This window comes from Bos indicus x Bos taurus, chromosome 21, assembly GCF_003369695.1.
Source record: "Bos indicus x Bos taurus breed Angus x Brahman F1 hybrid chromosome 21, Bos_hybrid_MaternalHap_v2.0, whole genome shotgun sequence".
NCBI lineage: Eukaryota > Metazoa > Chordata > Mammalia > Artiodactyla > Bovidae > Bos > Bos indicus x Bos taurus.
Window position 1 is genome coordinate 31526862 of NC_040096.1, and position 24584 is coordinate 31551445.

Consider the following 24584-nt stretch of genomic DNA (forward strand, 5'->3'; position numbering starts at 1 on the left):
ATATCAATTACTCAGCTTCCAAAGGGTTGTCGACTGCCCTAGCTCACAAAGATCCCAGCTGAACTCGCCACTGATGAATATAGCCTCTCAATTATTTAAGAGAGCTACATTTCCATTAGGTGGAAATAATGTGTTCGTACAAAATTTATTAAGGAAATTGTCGACATGTTGTTTCTTCCAAATGTCACTTTGTCTCCAGCCTATTAAAAGGCCCGTGTTTACCATGGAGCCAGCAGGCATTAGCTCAGGGGCAGCATTAAGTGCTGGCACCATTTCCCCCAGTTTCCTTGGTGGAGAGACCATGAGCTTATGCCAGTCACATAGATGACATGCTAAACGAGCCTCATGTGGGACCTACATGTTTCATGAAAAATGGGCTAGGGCCCAACTTCTTTTAAATAAAACATCAATTTGGTTTAGAACATAGTTTTTAAAAACCTTACAGAAAGTCCCCCTGCTGCACTCCCCCCAAAAGGGTTGAGGGGTCTTTCTCTCTCCATGCTCCATATCATTTTTGTTAGACCAATCCTGGAATTCCCAAGCATACCAAACAATGCCTTGGTTAGGGAAAAAAACATGCCAGCTCAGTTTACTGAGTATCTAATGGCCTCAGCACACTGAAAGATATGAATTCTTTTTTTTTTCTATTTTAGATACTGCAGAGGCAGCTCCCTACTCAGTAAGACCAGATGACAGTGAATTCATGTCTCAAAAAGGACCATGTACTGATATAAGGCACAGCACAACTATGTTTCACTCATTTATTTAGTATTTCCTCAGGATAAGCACTATGGGAAATAGAGAGGATCAGGCCTGATTCCTGGCCACAAAGAGGGAAGAGACAGAGGCCTAAGAACCACTTGATTAGAAACCTGCTCATCTTATACTGTAGTGTAAGAGGATGAGAACGGCATTAAAAGCTCTGAATTCAAGAACCCTGACATAAGTTGAGTCTGGTATGGACTAGGAAAAATCAGAACATTTAACATGGAGGAAAAAAAGATTCTGGGCAAAAAATGAGGAGGCAAACGGATAAACACTGTAGGTTCCAGAGACAGTAAAGGGACTAGAACGACTGTAGTGAACGGCTATGTTGGAGAGAGGTGAAAAAGGTTTAAACAGATAGGAGTTATGCCAAGTCTAATCAATGCGGACACAAGAGTCTCTCCAACAGAGACAGACAACTGGATATCCACATGCAGAAGAATGATGCTATGCCCTCACCTCATACCATACACAAATATTAATTTAAGATGGATCAAACACATAGTTAAACAACATAAAACTCAGAAGAAAACATAGGGGTAAATCATCAGGACCTTGGGTTATGATGATAGATTCCTGGATATGACATCCAAAACATAAGCAACAAAAACCAGATGAGCTGGACTTCATCAGAATGTAAAACTTTTGTCATCAAAGGATATTACCAAGAAAGTGAAAAGACAACCAACAAAATGGGAGAAAGTATTTAGAAAACATACTAAGGGTCTCATAAGGGTTTAACATCCAGAAAATATGAAGAAATCTTACAACTCAACAACAACAAAACAAACAATTCAATGAAAAAATGGACAAAGAACATGGATAAACATTTCTCTAAAGAAGACACACAAATGGCCAAAGAGTACACACAAAAAATGCTCAATATGATTTGTCATCCAAAAAAAAGAGTCAATCAAAACAACAATGAGATACCACTTCACAACCATTAGGATGGCTACAGTAAAAGCTAATAACAAGTGCTAGCAACCGTATGGAGAAATTGGGGCCCTTGTGTATTATTTGGTAGGAACGTAAAGTGGGTCAATGAGTTTGTAAAATAGTAGGCAGTTCTTCAAAATGTAAAACACACAGTTATAAAAGTATACAAGCAATTCCATTCCTAGATATGTGTCCAAAAAAGATGAACAGTGCACAAAAACTCATACATGAATGCTCATGGCAGCATTAATTATAACAGCCAGAAGTGCAAACAACTCAAAAGTTCATCAATGGATAAATGGATAAACAAATTGTGGCATATATATACAATGGCTATTACTTGGCAATAAAAAGGAATAAAGTGCTGCTACAACGATGAACCTTTAAAACATTATGTTAAGAAGCCACCCACAAAAGGCCACGTATTACATGATTCTATATCCAGGACTGGCAAATCTACAGACACAAAGGAGATTAGCTGTTGCCAGCGGCTGGGGAGAATGTGAATAGGGAGTGACTGCGAATAGGTATGGGGTTTCTTCTCAGTGTGAGGAAAATGTTAGCACAAGTAGACACAATTAGACCTAGTCTAGCAGTGATGGATGCATAACTCTGTGAATATACTCAAAACAACAACACTGAGCTGTACCTTTTAAAAGCACACATTTTATGATATGTGAATTATAGCCCAGTAAAGTTAGTATATCTTTAAAAATTAACAAAACTACAGTCAGGTGGTTCCCTCTGTCCTATAACTCTGATTCTGAGATTCACCATTTATTAAGCAACTACTATGTACCTGCATGGAGCAATACAAACAGGTAGGCGAATATTTAACGCAGACTAAACTAAGTGCAGTAAATCTCACTATAAGGTAATATTTATATTACTTATGAGAATGCTTATATTTAGAGAGATTAAGTAAGTTTGCTAAGATAATTTAATTAGTATATGCCCAAGACAGAATATGAAATGAAGCTTGCAATTACTGTACCATGTTACTTCTGTCATATGAAGAAAAAATAAATTTGTTCTAACTCATATGACTGTTGAAAGGCGAAGTGAAAAAATAAATAAAAGAAAATAAAACGTTATGCATATACAGTTTTACTCTAGACATGATGAAATTTGGTGGATGCGATATACCTTAGGGAATTATTAGTCCAATAGCTGTTTCTATATTTGTTATATGTGATACAGTTTGAAATTTTTAAACAAAAATTTGGTCTAAAAAAGTCCTTTTTACATAGCTGTTATTTGATTTATGATGTTAAGATCTTAATCCCAAATAGATAATAATTAATTTTCATTCATAATTTGCATAATTATATTTTTTAAGCTGTTATACCTTAAAATTTTGATTTTTAAAGATAGAAGGTAGCTCCAGTGAGAAATGTATTCACTATGCCACCTTGTCTGCTCTTCTGTCAGAATTATTAGGTTGGAGCAAAAGTAATTGCAGTTTTTGACCATGAATTTTAAATTATAACTAGGCTCAAACACATCTTTATTAATTAAAATAGGAACCATTCAATCAACACAGTTTTGCCAATGAGAAATAAGTTTGTTTGCTCCTGTAGCATAAAAATCCATGCTTTGGGATCTGACAAACTCTTGGAAAGCATTTTCTGCCTCCTGCTGGCTGTTGAAACATTTTCCCTGCAAAAAGTTGTCAAGATGCTTGAAGTGGTAGTCAGTTGGCAAGCTGTCAGGTGAAAATGGCAGATGAGGCAAACTTTCACAGCCCAATTTGTTCAACTTTTGAAGCACTGATTGTGCGATGTTTGGTCAGGTGTTGTCAATGAGAACTGGGCCCTTTCTGTTGATCAATGCCAGCGGCAGGAGTTGCAGTTTTCCATACATCTCATCAATTTGCTGAGCATACTTCTCTGATGTAACATTTTTGCCAGGATTCAGAAAGCTGTAGTGGATCAGATCAGCAGCAGACCACCAGTGACCATGACCTTTTCTTGGTGCAAGTTTGGCTTTGAGAAGTGCTTTGGATCTTCTTCTCTGTTCAACCAGCCATCACCAGTTTTTGTATAAAATCCAATCTTGATTGCATGTCACAATCTAATTGAAATAGTTCACTGATGTTGCATAGGATAAGAGAAGACAACACTTTGGCACCCTCTTATCAAGTTTCTTCACCTTTGCAATTTGCTTCAAATGCCAAATGATCACAGAATGGTCAACACTGAATTTTTTGGCAACTTCTCGTGTAGTTGTAAGAGGATCAGCTTTGGTAATTGCTCTCAGTTGGTCACTGTCAACTTCTGATGGCTGGGCCACTGTGTTCCTCATCTTCAAGGCTCCCCTCTCCTTTGCAAAATGTCTTGAACCACCACCGCACTGTATGTTCATGAGCAGTTCCTGGGCCAAATGCATTGTTGATGTTGCAAGTTGTCTCCATTGCTTTACGACCCATTTTGAATTTGAATAAGAAAACTGCTCAAATTTGCTTTTTGTCTAACATCATTTCCCTAGTCTAAATAAATATAAGATACACAGCAAGTGATAAGTCATTAGCAAAAAACATAAAGTGAGAAATATGCATCAAAATGATGTATAACATAACCACATTGAGAATGTACTCCAATATCAAAGGGCAAAGTTCAACAATGCAAAAGAGCAATTACTTCTGCACCGATCTAATACTATAATACTCATCCGTGTTACACTTAATTCTGATTTCAACTGAGAAAACAATCTGATTTCTGTTTAGTTCTGCCTTGGTTGCCAGAGTCTGTAAAAGACGTGGTCCTATTTACTGCAATTCGTCTAAGGTACAGGAGTGGTGGCGAACCAACCGGCTGTGGTACCTGATGAGCTAGAAAGACAGTAATGAGAAAAAGAACAGAGCAGGAATCTCTCTTAGTTGTGCCAACAACTTGCTCAGCAACTTCCCTAAATCATCTCTCTCTGAGACACAGACAACTTAAGAAGAACACATCCTGGTTGTTACTCATACAGTAATAAATGAGAGGCTGCACCTCAAGTAAAATTTTTCATATTTTCTTAACTAGTTTTCCCCAAGACTGCATTTTTAAAACTGATTAACTTTCTCACCACTTTGTATTAATCAAAGGCATATATAACTGTGCTTCAGAACTTCTGAGCAGCATGATATAGACAATGCCTTAATTCTTGCCAAAGGCAAATAAAAGTTATGTCTTACTCCAGGTAGTCTCCCAATAGTCAAATGTGGGCTACTTAAGGGATCGAAGATTGGAAGACGATACTCCAAGCAAATGGCAGCCAAAAGAAAGCAAGTAGGGCTACGCTCATATCAGACAAAAAGATCGCAAGACAGTAAAGTTAACAAAAGACAAAAATGGACAATATATAATGAAAAAGGGACAATTCATAAGGAGATACAACTTACTAATATATACGCACCTGACACAGGAGCATCAAAATACGTAAAACAACTATTAACAGATCTATACAGAAAAAACGGCAGCAACACAGCAACAGTAAGAGATTCCACCTACATCAACCAAGAGATAATCTAGAGTCAATAAGGAAAGAGCAGGCTTAAGTGAAACATTAGACCTGATATGATGGATGTGTATCTATGTAGGAATGTAACACACATTCTTCTCAAGTGCACATGGAACTTTTCTCAAGGAGAGACTGTATGCTGGGACACAAAACAAGTCTCAAGACTGAGAACGATGGTAAGAATCTAGAAATCAACTAAGAGAAAGCTGGAAAAACCACAAAAACATGGAGAATGAACAACATGTCACTGAACAACTATTGAGCCAATGGAAAAAAATCAAAGGAGAAATAAAAGGACAAAGCGCAAAATCAGCAGAAGGAAATAATAAAGATCAGAGCAGAAATGAATGAAATAGAGACTAAAAAGATGATAGAGAAGATCAGCAAAACTAAGAGCTAATGCTTTGAATAGATAAATAAAATTGACAAACTTTTAGTTAGACTCACCTAAAAAAGAAAGAAGGCTCTGACAAATAAAACAAAAGAGGATAAATAACAATGGGTACCACAGAAATACAAAGGCTTATAAGAGAATATTATGAATAGCTACATACCAACAAATAGGACAACCTAGAAGAAATGAACAAATTCTTACAATCAGACTTTTCAAGACTAAATCATAAAAACATGGAGAATAAGAATAGACCAATCACTAGTACAGAGATTGAATTAAAAAGCTCAAAGTAATCAAAGCTCCCCAGAAAACAATAGTTCAGAACCAGACAGCCTCACAAGTGATTCTACTAAACATTCAAAGAAGATTTAATATCCACCCTTCTCAAACTACTCCAAAAAATTGAAGAGGGAACATTTCCAAACTCATTTTATGGGGCCAACATCATCCTGATACCAAAACCAGACAAAGACAATATAAAAAAAAAAGAGAGAGAAAATTGGAGGCCAATATCTCTGATGAATATAGATGAAAAAATCCTCAACAAAATTATTAGCAAAACAAATCAAACAATACATAAGAAGGATCACACACCATGATCAAGTAGGACTTATTCCATGACTGCAAGAGTGGTTTAACACCTGCAAATCAGTTAATGTGACACACAACATTAGCAAAATGAAGGATAAAAACATATGATCATCTCTGTAGATTCAGAAAAAGTATTTGACAAGATTCAACATCCATTTATGATAAAAAAATTCTCAATAAAGTGGATATGGAAAGAATGTGCTTCAACATGATAAAGGTCATACACATCAAACCCATTAACATCACACTTTGTGGTGAAAAGCTTGGTGAAAGTTATCCTTCTAAAATCAGGAACAAGGCAAGGATGCCTGTTCTTACCACTCTTATTCAAAATAGTATTGGAAGTCCTAGCCAGAACAATTAGGCAAGAAAAGGACATAAAAGGCATCCAAATCGGAAAGGAAGAAGTAAAAATGTCACTAAAAATTTGTGGATGACATAATTTGACATATGGAAAACTCTAAAGATGCCACCAAAAAAACTATTAGACATAATAAAAGAATACAGCAAAGTTGCAGGGCACAAAATCAACATACAAAAATCTGTTGCATTTCTACATATTACCAATGAACCAGCAGAGAGAGAAATTAAAAAAAAACAGTTCTGTTTATAATCACAACAAAAAGAATAAAATGCCCAAGAATATTATTAACCAAGGAAGTGAAAGACCTGTACACCAAACTCTTAAGACATTGTTTTGTTTTGTAAGACATTGTTGACAGAAACTGAAGACATAAGTAAATGAAGGTATTCCATGCTCATAGATGGGAAAAATTAACGTTTTAAAAATGTTGATATTGCCTAAAACAATCTACAGATTCGTGTGCAATCCCTATCAAAATCCCAAGGACGTTTTTCACAGAAATAGAACAAAAAATTCTATAATTTGCATGAAACCATAAAAGGACCCCCCTCCCCACACACAAAGCCAAAGCAATCCTGAGAAAAAAGAACAAAGCTGAAGGTACCACACTCTCTGATTTCAAACTACATTACAAAGTCATAGTAGTCAAAATAGCATGGTACTGGCAGAAAAATACACAAACAAATGGAAGAGAATAGAGAGCCCAGAAATAAAATTAATTTACAATGAAAGAACAAAGAACATACACTGGAGAAAGAACAATTTCTTCAATAAATGGTGCTGGGAAAACTGGACAGTCACAGGCAAAAAAAATGAAACTTGACACACAAAATCAATTCAAAATGGATCAAAAACTTGAATGTAAGACCTGAAACCACAGAACTCCTAGAAGAAAACACAGATAGTTTGCTCTCTGACATTAATCTTAGCAACATCTTTCTAGATATGTCTCCTCAGGCAAACAAAAGCAAAAATAAACAAATGGCAAGTTAAAAAGCTTCTGCATGGCAAAGGAAATCATCAACAAAATGGAAAGACGATCTATGAAACAAGAGAAGGTTCCTGCAAATCATGTATACAGTAAGGGGTTAATATCCAAAATATGTAAAGAACTCATATGCCTCAACAACAAAACAAACGCTCCAATTAAACAATGGGGCAGAAGAGGTGAACAGACATTTTTCCAAAGAAGACATAAAGGCAACTGGTACATGAGAAGATGTTCAGCATCATTCATTATTAGGGACTTGCAAGTGAAAACCACGAGGTGGTGTCACCTCATTTCTGTTAGAATGGCTGTTATCATAAAGGCGAGAAATAGCAAGTGTTGGTGGTAAGGATGTGGAAAAAAGGGACCACTGGTGCACTGTTGGTGGGGATGTAGATTGCCACAGCCACTTTGGAAATCAGTATGGAGATTCCTCAGAAAAATTAAGAATAGAACTACCACATGAACCAGCTCTCCCACTCTTGGGTTTTTAATCCATAGAGTACAAAAATACTAACTTGAAAAGATATAATGGGACTCTTAGGTCCATTGCAGCATATTTACAATAGCCAAAATATGGAAGCAACCTAAGTGGCCATCAATGGATGAATGGATAAAGAAGATGTGGTCTATATGTATACAATGGAACAGTATTTTGCCATGTGTGACAACATGAATGGGCATTGATGGTATTATGCTAAGTGAAATAAATCAGAAGGAGAAAGACAATCTCATTCACGTGGAATATAAAAGACTGCTGCTGCCAAGTCGCTTCAGTCGTGTCCGACTCTGTGCGAACCCATAGACGGCAGCCCACCAGGCTCCTCCATCCCTGGGATTCTCCAGGCAAGAACACTGGAGTGGGTTGCCATTTCCTTCTCCAGTATAAAAGACACCCCCTCCCAAAACACAGTAAATGAACACACCAAATAAAAACAAACACACAGAATCAGAGAACAGAGTAGTGGCTGCCAGAGCAGGAAGGGCTGGGGGGAGGGGAGTAGTGGCTACGAGAGCAGAAAGGGCTGGGGGGAGGGCACAGCGGCTAAAGGCGATCGACTATATGGTGATGGGGCAAGACTAAATTTTTGGTGGTCAGCACACTGTAGGGTATACAGAAGCAGAAATATAACGTTGTACACATGAAACTTATATACTGTTATAAAGCTACGTTATCTCAATAAGAAATTCAGAAAAAGTTTTTAAAGTGTGCTTCTTAACACACCAAAAATAGCTTGAGAATCTCAAGTTGGAAATCAGCTTTCTGGATGATTTTTGAGGTCCTTTTCCACTCTCAGTGTCCTAGAACTCTCAATATCTCTTTGAGCATGCACACACACATGTGCATAGACTCACATAACAGACACAGGCATCGCCTCTCATGTTACACCCAGAAGCTGCCCTTGATGCAAGAGGCACAACTTGTGGGACACTACTGCACCCAACACTGCTACAGAGATGCTCCTTCCCCAGGGCAGGTGTCCACAGTGTGAGCATCACAAATGTCTGACTGTTTAACACCTCGTTTTTTTATCAAGCGTGTGGGCAGCAAAATACAGTACACAAGCAGACAGAAAAACATACCTTAAACAAAATTACTTACAAATTTATTAAAATAGTCTCTTGAAGAAAGATAAAAGGCAACTACATTCGATGTCTGTTTGCAAACATGTCAACAGGAGACATGGCTGGGGTTCAGCAAGTACTAATTTCATTTTTAAATTTAAAGGTCTTTATCCCTTTATCTGTATCTCACTGGAACTATATGCTTTCTACTTGGACAAAGGTACTATTACACAGGAATACAAAGATTTTATTTTTTTCATAGTAACTTTTCCTCCCACTGGAATATCTTGGTCACATGACTGCCACTACAGTCACAGTTCTTCTACAGCTGGGTCAGGTCACAGGAGCAGCCAACTGACCTAAACCCTGCATTTCAGATACAGAAACCTAGGACCACAGAAGATGGGCTGTATTTTCCCCATGCAAGATAGAGGCTCTTCTGGGTTGCATGTGGGCAGGGGTTACCCGGGGATTTCCACGTGGAAAAATGCCCTTTGCTGACCCAGGGCAACAGCCCCATTCCAGTCTCAGCAGGCAGGCTGGGCTGCTATCAAGGAACTGCTGAGCATCTGAAGGGCCCATTCTTCACTGAGCATGAACATACACTTCAAAATACAGATGTGCTCTCAAAGTGCACTCGTGAGTTCATCTGGATCATCCAAGTGCTAGAGAAGCCATGGCAATGGGCCAATCCTCTTGCTGGGGAGACCACCCCTGGTTCTGTTCTCAGGCTGCAGCCTCTCCATAAAGGCCCACAGCAGCTCATTATAGTTCTATGTGACGGGTTAGTAAACCTAGCGTTGGATGCTACTTTCAGAGCCTCAATCACTGCCTAAGTGATTTCTGCACAAGGTAACCGAGAAACTTGTAGACAGGCCCTGAGGGACTAAAAGAGGCCAGCCCATGCATAAGCTAGGACCTCTAAATGTGGCCAAATGGGTATCAGGTGCTCAACTATATCACTGAAGTAATTCTTTCACTGAAAGGGCAAACATAAGGGTGGTAGGAGGGCAAAAAGAATACAAAAAAATTAAGAGTGTGAGGAGTTAGAAATAAGTGTTCTTTCCTATGGCTGTCACTGTTAGGAAGGCCTTTGACTCTCAAACACAGCAAGCAGAGCATACCTGTTGAGTCGATAAAGTGGACTTGAGAGCCCACTCATCCCATGAAAAGCTAGAGCATCACTAGTAAATCTCTCAATGAGGGGTCATGATGGGAATTTCTTTAAGGTATACGGTAAATATGGTTCTAGGTTATAATTATTTGAGTCATTTCATATTGTGTACCAACAGTACGTGAGATGCCAAGAATCATATGGATGTTTAAAGACAAAATGGACTTCTTAAAGGGAAAGTTATTAATATAATGCTCCATAAAAACATCATATATTAAGCAGAACAATTCTTCACTTTAAGTAGTTCAAAATTGTGTAAATACATTAATATATACATACACAGACAGACACAGATACACATTCACACAATGTCTTCCTATAACAGCTTCCTCCCTGACCAACTCCTGCAGGTTCTTGGATGACAACCTAGATAACAGCTATCACTCTCAAGGCCAACTTACCTTAAATAGATCTGCAACTATTCCATAATCTGCCACTTGAAAAATTGGAGCTTCTGGGTCTTTGTTGATAGCCACAATTGTCTGTGAAATAAAAGCAAAGAGTTTTTAAAGAAAACATACCACATAGACTGATGGTTCTATTCTAACTTCCGTAACAACAAATTTGTATTCTTAAAAATGTCTACCAAATAAGATTAGTTTAATTTGTACTGGTATTGTAAATTCAGAAGTTTCTGGGTAGGAACATAACAAAAAATTATCTCTCATCCCTACCACAGGCCAACTGCAATATTTAAAAAAGGTTTTATATCATTATTTTTTAAAAGCTCTTTTTTAACTTATGAAAAAATGTTGTAGATAAGTAACAAATCGGAGAGGATTCTGGGAAGACGGCCAAGTAGGAAACACTGAGAAACTGTCTCCCCACCTACACAACAACTGAACTGGCAGAATCTTTCATGTAACCAGTTTGGAATTTTGGAATCTATTAACGGTTTGCAACTTCCAGGGGAAGACTTGAATGGTAAACTGTAGCTCTTAGCAGAATAGCTGCTACTAAACCCCCATCTCTCATTCCTGGTGGCAGGCAGCTGTGTACATATTCCTGGAACAGCCTGCATACAGCTTATAGCAGTCAGAGTGGGTACAAGAAACCTTGTCCTCTAAATACTGGGGATCTCTGCTTTGATCATAGTGTGTTGCACCTGATCGCAAAGGTGCAAACAAAGACGAGGGTGGCTCTTGCTGTTGTACCTCAACCACTCTTTTCCCCCACCTGTCAAAGTTATTCCCAGGGGGTTTAAAAGATTAGTGCTCTTCATTTTTCTCGTTTTCCCTCTGTGGCATTTTCCCTCTGTGGTAGCCAGACATTAATGACTAGGACATTCAAAAGCAAATGCATATCAGAGGAAAACTACAAAGTGACCATACATGCCTAGGGAAAGGCACAGACTCTGAAGACTCCAGAAGCCCTTAAGTTTATATACCTCAGGTTAACTCTTGGCACAGAGACAGTGTGTAACAATCAAAAAGAACAATAAACAAAAACAAAAAAAACCCCAGCATACTCTGGGGAAATAGAAGAATCTACTATATTATTGATTTAAATGTCCAGTTTTCAACAAAATAAAAATCACAAGGCAAAAAAAGAAAATAGTATGGCCCACTCAAAGGAAAAAAATATAAACAGAAACTGGAATATCTACTAGACAAAGACTTTAACATAATCATCTTAAAGATGTTTGAAAAAAAAAAAACTAAAAGGAGATGAGGAGAAGGTCAAGAAAACAATGTGTGAATGCAATGGAAATAGTGATAAAGAGAAAACTCAAAAAGAAACCACAAAGAAATTCTGAAGGTAAGAAGTACAAAGTGTGAATGAAAAATTCACTAGAGGGATCCAAAGGCAGATTCGATCAAGCAGGAGAATGAATCAGCAAATTGGAAGATAGGACAATGGAAATTTTCAAGCTTGAAGAACAGAAAGAAAAAAGATTTAAGAAAAGTGAACATAGCCTAAGGGACCTGTGGACCACCATTAGGAGGACCAAAATATCTTATGGTGGTCCCAGAAGGAGAAGACAGAGAAGAGGGCAGAGAGAATATTTAAAGAGATAATGACTGACAACTCCCCAAATTTGATTACAGACATGAATAGAAACATCCAAGAAATTCAACAAACTTCAAGTAAGATGAATTCAAAGAGACTCCACACTAAGACACATAATCAAAGTTTCAAAAGCTGAAGATAAAAAGAGAATCTTGAAAACAGAGAGAATTGATTTGCTACACACAAGGGATCCTCAAGACTATCAGCAGATTTTACATTACCAACTTTGGAAGCAAGAAGGCAGTGAGCTGATACATTCAAAGTGGTAAAAGAAAAAAACTGTCGACCAATAATCCTATATCCATCAGAATTGTTCCTATAGTGACTTTTGCAGAAACTGAAAAACTCATCCTAAAATTCATATGGACTCTCAAGAAACCTCAAGTGGGACTTATAGACCAATGAAACAGAAGAGGAAGCCCAGAAATAAACCCTCACATATATGGTCAAATGATTTTTGACAAGGGTGTCAAGACCATACAATGGAGAAAAGATAGCCTTTTCAACAATGGTATTGGGAAAACCAGGTATCTACATACAAATGAATGAAGTTGGCCTCTTACCTAACACCGTTTACAAAAACTAACCTTATAACAGATCAAAGATTTAAACATTAGACCTAAAGTTACAAAACACTCAGATGAAAAACATAGACCAAAAGCTGCATGATGATGGTTTTGGCAATGATTTCTTGAATATGACATGAAAGGTATAGGCAACAACAAAAAAACAGACAAATTGAACTTCATGGAAATTAAAAAAATTTGTGGCTCTAAAGGCACTATATGGCACCCCACTCCAGTACTCTGGCCTGGAAAATCCCATGGGTGGAGGAGCCTGGTAGGCTGCAGTCCATGGGGTCGCAAAGAGTTGGACACGACTGAGCGACTTCACTTTCACTTTTCACTTTCCTGCATTGGAGAAGGAAATGGCAACCCACTCCAGTGTTCTTGCCTGGAGAATCCCAGGGACAGCGGAGCCTGGTGGGCTGCCGTGTATGGGGTCGCACAGAGTCGGACACGACTGAAGCGACTTAGCAGCAGCAAAGGCACTATCAACAGAGTCAAAAGGTAACCTAGAGAATGAGAGGAAATACTTACAAATCATATATCTGATAAAGAATTAATATATGGAATATATTTTTTAAAACCTACTAAATTACTACTAAACTCAACAACAAAAAACCACACTGTCCAATTCAAAAATTGGGCAAATGGCTTTAAAAGCCACTTCTCCAAAGAAGATATATGAATGGCCAGTAAGCACATGAAAAAATGCTCAACATCATTGATCACTGAGGAAACGCAAATCAAAACTACAGTGAGATACCACCTCAGATCTAATAGGATGGCTACTGTCAAAAAAAACCATACCGGTGCTGAAAAGGGTGTGGAAAACTAAAACCCCTGTGCACTGTTGGTGGGAATGTAAAATGGTACAACTGCTGTGGAAAACATCATAGTAGTCCCTCAAAACATTAAAAATAAAATTACCATGTGACCCAGCAATTCCAATTCTGGATATATACCCAAAAGGACTGAAAACAGGGCCTTGAAAACATATTTGTATACCTGTGTTCATAGCAAAGTATTCATAAATGCTAAAACTTGGAAGCAACTCAAGAGTCCATCAATAGATGAATGGATAAGCAAAATGTGGTGTGTGTGTATAAACACACACACATACACATATAATGGAATATTATTAGCCTAAAAAGGAAGAAAATTCTGACATATGCTACAACATGGATGAATCTTGAGGACATTATGCTAAGTGACATAAACCAGTCACAAAAAGACAAATACCAAATGATGATTCCACTTAAAATGTACTTAGAATAGTCAAAACCATAGAAACAAAAGGTAGAATTGTGGTTATAAGTATATGGACTATGAGGTGGGAGACTGGGAAAATACCATTTAATGTGTATAGAGTTTCAGTTTTAAAAGATGAAAAGAGTTGTAGAATTGGATAGTGATAATGGGTGCACAACATTATGAATGTATTTAATACCACTGTCAGTGTGTACATAGCTAATTTTACACTTAAAAATAATTAAGATGGTAAACTTTATGTTATGTACATTTTACCATGCAGAAGAATGTTTTAATGCAGTATACTAAAAATCTTGAATTTTCTGTATATAAATTAATAACCTGACTTAAACCAAACCAACCAAATATAACAGGAAATTTTTGTAGGTCATTGAAAATTTTTAGATATACTGAATAAAAACCACAGATAAAAAGTTCATTCATCCATTTTATATTTGGTGTGCTTTATTCAACAAGACAGAAGTCAACTTTGTCAAATCATGAGATATATATTATTAGAGTCAATTCTCAGCTTATTTCACTTATACAATGATCAGTATTTTTCCACCTATTAACAATATATATGTTTTAAACTTGTGACTATAAATGTTAGATTTCAACTTTAAAAAGTAACAAAGCCATTCCCTAACTCATAGGCTTTAAAGCTCAAACTATTTATTCTCTATGTACTGCATTCCATTTAGCATTTTTAAATTACTATCCTGGGTCTACTGTGAGAATAGAAAAGTTAACTATCTAGTTGGCCTATTAAGTAAAGATGAATATTTAAAACAAAAAAGTTTAAGTCCTTATGTATGCAGCAAGTAAATGTAACAAAGTACTACGTCTCCTACAAAAACTACCACAAGTTCCTCTTAACTCCCACAAAATCTTTAAATGTAAAAGATTATAATGACAGATCAGTAACAGATTACAGAGAAACTGTCACTAAAAAACATGTTATGTTTACACAATTATTCTATTAATAACAGATTTCTTTATACACTACAAATAGTTTGGTATTCCCCACAGATGCTTCTAACACCATTGCAATTAAAGTAAAATTAGACTTTTGACTCTAATATGGTGTTATTTTAATTAAAAAATGATAATTTTTGAATCTTTGGAAGTAAAATTAAGTACTTCCCTGCCTATTACTCCATCATATGAAAACAGGCAGAACACCTTTTTCAAGTATTTTGATACAGTCTAACTTAAAATATAGTCTGTATGATATATGTGTAAATTCCTCTAAAAGGGCCCCAAGGCCTGAATATTCCAGAATATCTGAAATTGGCACACACTGCAGTCCAGGTAACTACTGATCCAGAGAAACATGCCATATACATTAAAGTGTGGGCGAAGACTATAATATAGCATGGTTTCAATATACACCTCAAATCTAGTCACAAGGACAAACATTTTGAATCATAGGCATTGATTTGCATCGTGGTCTTTCTCTTCTGGGAATAAGTAGCCTGCTTCACAGCTACTAGCAGAGATTTATTTAATTAACGATGGTTAATGATTTCCTGGAGGCCACCTAGTCAAACATCTGACAGTTTAATCATCTGAAAGCTTTTTCATCCCACTATATAAAAGTTATTTTTAAAGAAAGAGCATGTAATTGTGGGCAAAGAACCACCATAGTATTTAAGAAAAAAGATTTTGGTCAGTTACAGAATTCTCAGGTTACTGAAAGAATATTCTTGAAATATCAACTGTAAATAATTATGATAAAATCTTGTTTGTATTCTAGGGCTCTTTTAATATGTTCTTATAAATTCATACTCTTCTTCCTTATAGACATTTTAAAGCACAGACTGTATTCAACCTTATTAATAGGTATACAGTTTATATGCAGAGCAGGCTCTGGGAGTTGGTGATGGATAGGGGAGCCTGGCGTGCTGCAGTCTATGGGGTTGCAAAGAGTCTGACACAACTAAGTGACTGAACTGAACTACCAGACTTAAACCAATCACTCTATCTATGGCTGCGTCAGGTCGGCTCTGTAGTTGTGGCACATGGGCTTCGTTGCCCTGCAGCATATGGGATCTTAGTTCCCTGTCTAGGGCTCGAACCCACATCCGCTGCATTGGAAAGCAAATTCTTAACTACTGGACCACCAGGGAAGTCCCAATCCTCCACTTTAGAACTTAGCCAAAATTACAATCTAAGACTGGTGTGTCTCCCACAAAAGAGTTATCACAGGGACTATGTCGTTTTCATTTAAGCAACTCCAGCATCTGTACAAAGTACATAGACTTAGTAAATATTTGTTGACTGGATGGACAGACAAATTATTGGCTCAAGTTTATTCTTACAGATTATTCCCCAACACGGGTCTCCTTAATTCAATTATTCCCTTTTTGCTTTGACATATACCATCTAGTCCATTTCTCCTCCAATCCAGCCCTGATGCCATGAACAAGAACTTTTACCAAGATCTTCTAGGCAGGCAGAGAGAGAAGCAAAATTCTAGATACGTCTGAACAGGCCCAGCTAAAAACATTTTTGAAGGTTGCCGGTGTTTATTGGTTTTTTTTTTCTTTACCCTCTAATGCAGCAATAACATTTTCCCCACTGGCACTGCTGCTTTCAGAGCTCAGTGAAGAATCCTGCCATCCAACTGTGAAATCTGACTGGTTTTGGGCCAATTCATTTAGAGGTTACAAGGAGGTAGTGCATGCATCTTTTCAAGTTAGAAGTTAAACCTATTAAAAGTTTTATTACCTTTTCTATCAAACTTCCATCTGAATGAATAAAAGCAGGAGTGTCAGAGGCATCTCTGACTTCATGAAAGACTAAGTTCATAATTCAAACTGTGCATTGTTATGCATGAATTAATGTGTCATATTCTGAAATGTATGTTCACAGAGTCATCACACAGGACTTCTAGATAAGAGTCCAAGCAGCAAGTTAAAATCAAGTGGCTCCTCTATATGCTGCATTTTTGACAATTACTAAGGTTCTGAGATGCTCCAATCCAAAATGTGTCAGTCACAATTTAGTAATGACCCAAGAAGACGGGCCTTGCTGATGTATGACGGTGGGACCGTTAGGGGACTAGGGTGAAACAGAGAACCAGGTGTCAGTACATCATAAACTAGATAGTCAGAACCTCATCAAGTTGTTTTCACCCCCTATTTTCCATCCACAAATTGTCAGAGCTGAAAGAGATCTTCCAACACGTGCATTTGGCAGACAAAGAACTGAGGTACAAACAAGACATGTCGGGTGGTAAGTCTGCAGGGGAGCGGGATTCAGGTTCACATCTCTTTCCGTGATACACACGGCCTCTCCCACCAATGGTGCATCTTCAGGCAGGGCACAGTGGTGTATATACCTTCCAATCCCTAGGTTTGTGTTAACGTGAACGGTTCCACTACACACACTGTAACTACATGGAGGCATACCAGTGAAACCTAAATTTTAAAATGTGAACACTTTTCCTCTTAGTATCATCACTGTTGTGTAGTTACCTTGCTGTCTTTCATCCCAGCTAAATGCTGGATGGCTCCAGATATTCCTACAGCAATATAAAGTTCCTGAAACAAAAGAGACCATATCATTAATATGCATTCATATATTACACCTTCCAAAGTACTTGCTATAACCAACCCAAGTCTTACACCAGAAATATTTTAAATAAAACAGATGCAAATATGTATTACTTAAATTATGCCTTCCTTCTTCCCTGATCTCCCTAACCCATAGTGCACACTTACCTCTGAATTCATAAAGTAGTGGTGGAACAATAATATTGGATAATAAGAGTTTTTGAGCATTAACTGTGTGTTGACCACTGTGCTAAGCATTTCACATCAACTGTTTCACTTAATCTCACAATTTGCTGTGAGGCCGTACTTTCTGTCTGTGCTACTCATTTGGATACAGCTCTTCAACTCACCACCCTGCATGGAGCCACTAACAATATACACACATTTCATATTAACATATAAATACGTATTAAAGTGTACTTTGACTTAGCTATTTGCTTCTCATGGATATTTGTTGAAGTGGTAATCAAGAGTGTATTTATTAAGCTTCACATTTAGAAAAACCAAATATACAAATCAGTCTCAAGGGTCACACACATACACACACAACCTCCTTAATTAAAAAATAACAGGTTTCTCACAGGCACAGAATGAACCTTTGTATTTCTAACGCCTAATAAACGGGTCCCTGCACTGCAGTTTCCCAGTAAATGTGGGTGACAGTTGCACCTCTTCCTACCCCTCTGCTTCAACTAATTATAAAGGGAATGATGACTGCTCTCTGTACTTTATCTAAAAATTAAAACTCACTGTCATCATGGAAAACCGATTTAATAAGTGCTTAATTAAAAATGCTTAGTTGCTCTGTCTACTAGGGATAATTAAAACCTCAGCTGAAAAGCTTTCCCCACACATAAGCTGAACAAGCCCTGGCTTGGGTAGGGGGTGCCCCTTACCATGTAACCAGGCTGACACGACAGTTCTGTCACGACTGACAGCACAGTCTCTCCTCAACATGAGTAATGTGGAAGGTACTGCAGGTGGCTCTGTCACACAGTTTTATTACAGGGCCAAGACTTCAAAGTCAATGACAATGTCAGGCGGCCCCACTTTGTCTTCTGCATGGCCCGTAATCTAATTCATGAGTGCTAGAGCTTTTCTTTAAAAAGCTCTTCAACAGCCGACCTTTCTAAAAAGGCTCCTCAGGATGCTCTAACGTACACAGAGTTGAGGACCAGTAAAAGAGATGATCCTCAGCTCGTGAGCAGCTTGAAACCTGTAACTTGACCCAGCACATTGATAGCGAATCTCTGGGTCTTATCTTTAAAGGCATAAAGTGTCCACCGCTTCTAGAGCAGTAGGATACCCTTAAGTACTCTGGAAAGGATACAACCTAGTCCCCAATGTGAGTTAATCATCTAAAAATCTACAGTGAGCTGGGTTTGCTTTTCAATTCAACCTGCTCATTAGTTAATCATCAAAAGCCTGAAAATAGGAAAGAGCACTTAGGCCTAAAGAGTCTGTGTCTTAGGGTGGGGAGTACACTACTGCAGAGAGCAAAACGTAAGGGGTGAGGATAAAAAGCAATCCCATGATTTTATCTTAAACATAATCCAATGCATAAGTTATGACCATATACCTTTGGATAATACAGTAAGGCCTTGTTATTATACTCTTATCAGACAATGACACTTGTATGACTAATAAACGAGCACTACTATTTTGAAAAAGCACCAGTATTTTCCACTGAAGACTTTACAGGTAACTTCAATGGATAATTTTAACATCATTCAATTTATTCTGACCAGCATTTCTTTTAAGAGAGAACATTCATTAAATTATTAATCACAGTATACTTACTAAATCCTACGTTCAGGAAAACCAGGCCAAAAAGTTCTAATGTAAAGATTTTTAAAGTAAGTTATTTAGATAGACACTGTCTCACTAACCACACTTCGAAGTATGTTCTCAAACCATATATTGGAAGGGATCAATAGTTCTATAAAGGGGTCTTTCTGACATACATGTCTACATTAAAATTCAGCAAGTCTTAAAAGCCTCTCCATTTGCATTATAAAATGCTAATAAAAATGCTGATTCACTCTGGCACTAAACATCAACATAAATATGATATAAACGAAATTTACATTAAACCTCCTGAGAAATGACTACCGCTGGCTTTAACCATAAATGTCAGTAAAGAAATAACAGATTCTGGGCCAAAGGAAACCAAAGGTGGTTCCAGGGTCATTCCCACCTTTCTAAAAAGCATAAATTGTCCACACAGGTAAATTTTGACCTGTTCCTGACCAACAAGAACTTATTTTACTATCGTGCAAACACAGTTCTCTGAATAAATAAGAAAAGCTTTGAAACAACAGCCCTGAACGAGTCCTGAGATTTTGGCTGCTGTTCTGAGATCTGATGGCTCTCTAAGACAGGAAGAGAGGCTTGAGGCTTTTTTTCTTTTTCAGAAAACATGTACAGGCAATTAGACTACAGTCATAGGATGCTTCCTCACGGTTCAGAAAGCATTTCTGTATTTCAATAATAATAATTAGTATGTGCAAAACCCTCCACAGATGCTAATTTATGGAGCACTTTAGACACTGCTTCACAACATAACAAGGCAAACCCTGCCCTGAGGCACTTTCTTTCTAAATCGGATGGTAGGTAAAAAAATCTGGAGCGAAAATGAGAGGTGATGTTGGAGGGGGGAACAGCAATTAAGGGTTCAAAAAGAGGTGGGATTAAAGAAAGGAACAGACAGAAAAGGAAGGAGGGGTAGTCCTGGAGATAAAGTTCTAACAGCTTTCACAAAGGGAAAGAAACTTAACTAGAGTAAGAAACTGGACGAAGGACAGCTGGTAGCAGTCTGGGTTAATCATCCTGCAATTCAAGGATGGAGAGGACGATGGGAAGTAAAGCCATAGGCTTGGTAAAGAAGGGGCAGCACCTACTTCAAGTTCTGGCAAAAGAAAGGACAAATCCCTCTTTCTTTGCCAAGACCTAAAAAAGACTACAGCTGTAGCCTCATCCAAAGAACTCAGGAGCAGATGTCTACATTAGAGTGTGCTCAGATAACACAGGAATAGGGCTTGGAGACTGCTGCACCCAGTGTGGTTAATAGAGGTTTGCAAGAGGAGTATATCACTGCCATTTAGAAGTTTAGAACCTAGGCTCTGGAATCTCACTGCCTATGCTGAAATAAATGCCAGCTCAGCCACCTAACAGACCTTTGACCGTGAGCCAATTATTTAATCTCTCTATGCCTCAGCTTGCTCATCTGAATAACTGGGATTCTGAGGCTTCAATCCTTAGCACAGAATCTGGTTTCCCAAGACACTGGTGTACCACTCAAGAACTGAGATTTATTCAAACACTGATTTTCTCAGCCCACTCAGTGACTAGTAGACTCCTGGGGTGGTCCCAGGGTTACCATATACAGCTGAGCAGGCTGTAATCTGAACAACTCTGGAGGGAAGCATCATTCATATCATAGTCATTATAGATCTGCATTTTTATTACAATAATTTTCCAACAGATGGCAGTAAAGTAACTAGAGAAAGGAGTATTTTTTCCCTTATTCATACAGAAGAGTTGTATGGACTAGCAGAAGTACAGGACAGCAAGAATCCCCTGTGGTACACACTCTAGAAGCTCGCAGTCAAACAACACAGGTTAAGGTAAGATCGTAAAAATCTGGGTGTGACAGAGCTCTGGGCTCTTATGCAACCCCTTACTTTCCGTTCCTGCCAACAAGAAGCGGAATGGCCTTTAGAAGCAGGAAGCAGTTTGGGGGATGATGGTACTCTGGAGTAATTTCTGTCCTTTGCCAAACAGGAGTCTACTTTTACAGCCTATCCCATCTGTTCCTGCTCCTTAGTCCTTCAAACAAAACACGCTTTTAGAAGAGGTTTTACTAGTCCGAGCATGATGACAAATCTGTATGTCTGAGAATTGAAAGACTGAAATGAAATCTTAACACTTTTACAGAAATCTAACCAACCTGGGGAATCAACATGGTCAGAGTATTCTCTGATGCATGATTTGGGTTTTGGCTGCTTTCTTCCGTAAGTATTTGCTAACATCACTCTCCTGCTTCACTCAAATCTTGGGCAGGAAATCCGAATTCCAAGAGCATGTATTTCTGAGTCCTGCTCTCCAGAAGATCCTGGTGCCGATGCTAAGGAGAAAAGTGTTTCTTACTTGCACGCTGTGATTTTTACCTAACACTATTAAATCCAAAAGGGATATATAATATAAAAATATTGTAAGCCACATACTTTAAAATTTTCTATTAGCCTCATTAAAGTGAAACGAAATAGGTGAAACCAATTTTAATAATATAATCTCAATTAAATCTAGCCACGTTTCAAGTGCCCAATATCGACATGTAACTTCATCATTATCACCGTGCTAGACAGCCAAAGATCCAAGATAATTTAAGAACAAGTTAAAGAAGGGAATTCCCTGGAGGTCCAGTGATTAGGATCGTACTTCCACAGACCAGAGACCAGATTCAATCCCTGGTCAGGGAACTAAGATCCCACAATCCGTGAGGTTCTGACAAAACAAACAAACAAACAAAAAACCAAAGTAAAGAAGAGCCTTCTTGTAAGCTCTATGAGGTACTGCAGAGCATGACAGTAAGACCTCAAGACAGAATGACATTAGCATCTTGTGTTAGCTTTGCTTTTATTGGCTCAGAACAAGATCATAAAAGGAAAGTCAGCAGAATGACAAGGCTGAAGATTAAATAAGGGAGCAGTCAATAGAGAAACACATAGATGACTCAAATCCACCAATTTTCAGGTATGGTAGACCATTATAAGAAAACCCAGATGAAAATGGCTGGTTTAAAACAGTAAATTTATACTCTGAAACTGATAATCAAATTTTGTTCTCTAGTAAGATACTCTTTCTTAAAATTTTAGAAAAACCTGAAGACTCTACCCTGAAAGGCTCACACTTCTCAAAAAAGCATACGGGCACACCCTGGAGACTTTGCGTGTTCCAGACTACTGCAGTAAAGCGAGCGGTGCAATAAAACAAGTCACAAGAAGTTTTTGGTTTCCTAGTGTATATAAAAGTTATGTTTACAGTACACTGTAGCCTATTAAGTGTGCAACAGCACTATGTCTAAAGAAACAACATATCTACCTACATTTTTTAAATGTTATTTTTAAATTAAATGCCTGCAGCTAATAGGATTGTTGGGATTATTAAGTAACACAATGCATGTGAAGTGCTCAAAATATGAGCCATTACTATTAATGCTATTCTTATTACTGAATGATCACTAAATCTTTAAACCAGAAGGCATTAGACAACCAACTGCCACATAAATCCCACTTTAAACTACTTGAGTGGTTTACTATTGTGATAGTAACTATCACTATATTAAGAGAAGTTGCTATTTAACTTGATACAATTTTTCTACTAGCTGTAAAGTTTGAATTCAGCCCAACTTTCTAGACAGTGCTGGCTGGCCTAGAAAGTTGAGGTGAGTTTCTTCACAAAATTCTAACATAATCTTCATACAGGGATACATGGCCCAGAGACAGCTACCAAGACATATCAAATTTGTCATACAAAAAATAATATATCAAGTTGAAATTACATCTTTTTTCCTAGAATTGGAACAGTATTCAGCCTGCAGCAACTTCAGTACTGCTTAAACAAAGTAGAAATGAAAGATTTAAATGTTTACTTTTATGTTTATATAAAAATATGACTATGAGAAGAGTGGTTAAATCTGGAGCTTTCAGAGCAGAAAAACTAAGCCAGTATTTCTTCGCCTCTTTAAAAATCAGGTTTAAAATTCCTTTTCTACAAAGTCTCGCTTTCCAGATTGGGGAAGGAATGTAAAAAGCTACATTTATTTGAAGATAAAAAGTTTAAAGACATCATATAAGTAGTTCTATTAAAAACTAGAATTCAGCAATCCTACGTATGTGCTTAAAAACAATACCGTAAGACTGCCTCGGATGAAACAAATTTTACAGAATGGCACATGCTCTCTTAACATTGTTTACTCAGAAGACTACAGAGGCATAACCTTAAACAGCAACTGTTACAACAGCTAAAACACAACACACATACCCAGGACAAATGCCAGGTTAGGAGTTAAATGTAATTCATCACAGGAAATAATGAATGTCTCTTTGAGAAGTAGATTAACCGAACTATATTTTCTAATTACTGCAAGTCTCTTGTGCATTACTATTGCTATATTTCATCCTGCTACTCATTTAAAAGGCCAAACTATTTCCTCTGTTTGCCAAATTGTTTTTAAGTCTCTTCTCTTTTTGGAAGAGGCCCCAAAATGCAAAGCACAACTGTGGCTCTTCTCTCAAACAGCTCTCTGCCTGTATTATGAAATTCTCAGACAGGTTTATGCCTCAGCTGAGTTTCAAATGAATACAGAACTTTATGCATATTCCTGATATGAAGCTGAAGGTATGTCTCAACCATCAGATAATGCTCCTATACTAGGACTAACTTAGATTGTATCAGTATTTGAGATGGCATGTTAATCATCACAACTACATGAATTGTCTATAATATGCCAGTAACCATACTCTATATACATTATCTCACTTCACTATGACAATAACTCTAAGGGGTGGAAATTTTTCTCATTTTATAGAACAGAAAGCACAGGCTCAAGGAGGCTTGATGAGTCATTCAAAGTTACACACACCTAGTAAAAGGCAGGCTTCTTAACCTTTGAGTTTAAGTTCAGTACTTCCACTACACCACAAATAACTCAATATTGTGACAGTGCTATTAATACCCTTTAACTGAAGTCACTAGTTTATTAAAACTCCAGTAAATATATTTATCATGGAGAAAAATCACTAAAACAAGATGAGATGAACAGCTAACATAAGGTTATATGTAAAAAAAAAAGTATCAATTTTAGCTAACATTAGTTTTCACCCCATGTTACTAGATGTATCAGTTGATAGC

At 37.5% G+C, this 24584-nt stretch overlaps 1 protein-coding gene across 1 annotated transcript in view; it reads right to left on the bottom strand.

Annotated features, from left to right (window-relative positions):
* ETFA (electron transfer flavoprotein subunit alpha) overlaps positions 1 to 24584 on the bottom strand; it is a 69648-nt gene that overhangs the window by 1107 nt on the left and 43957 nt on the right. Inside the window, exons 10-11 of the mRNA XM_027521286.1 lie at positions 17592 to 17657; positions 10687 to 10767 (exon numbers count right to left, since the gene is read on the bottom strand). Coding sequence (XP_027377087.1) covers positions 10687 to 10767; positions 17592 to 17657 — 147 coding nt within the window. The remainder of the gene's footprint in view (positions 1 to 10686; positions 10768 to 17591; positions 17658 to 24584) is intronic.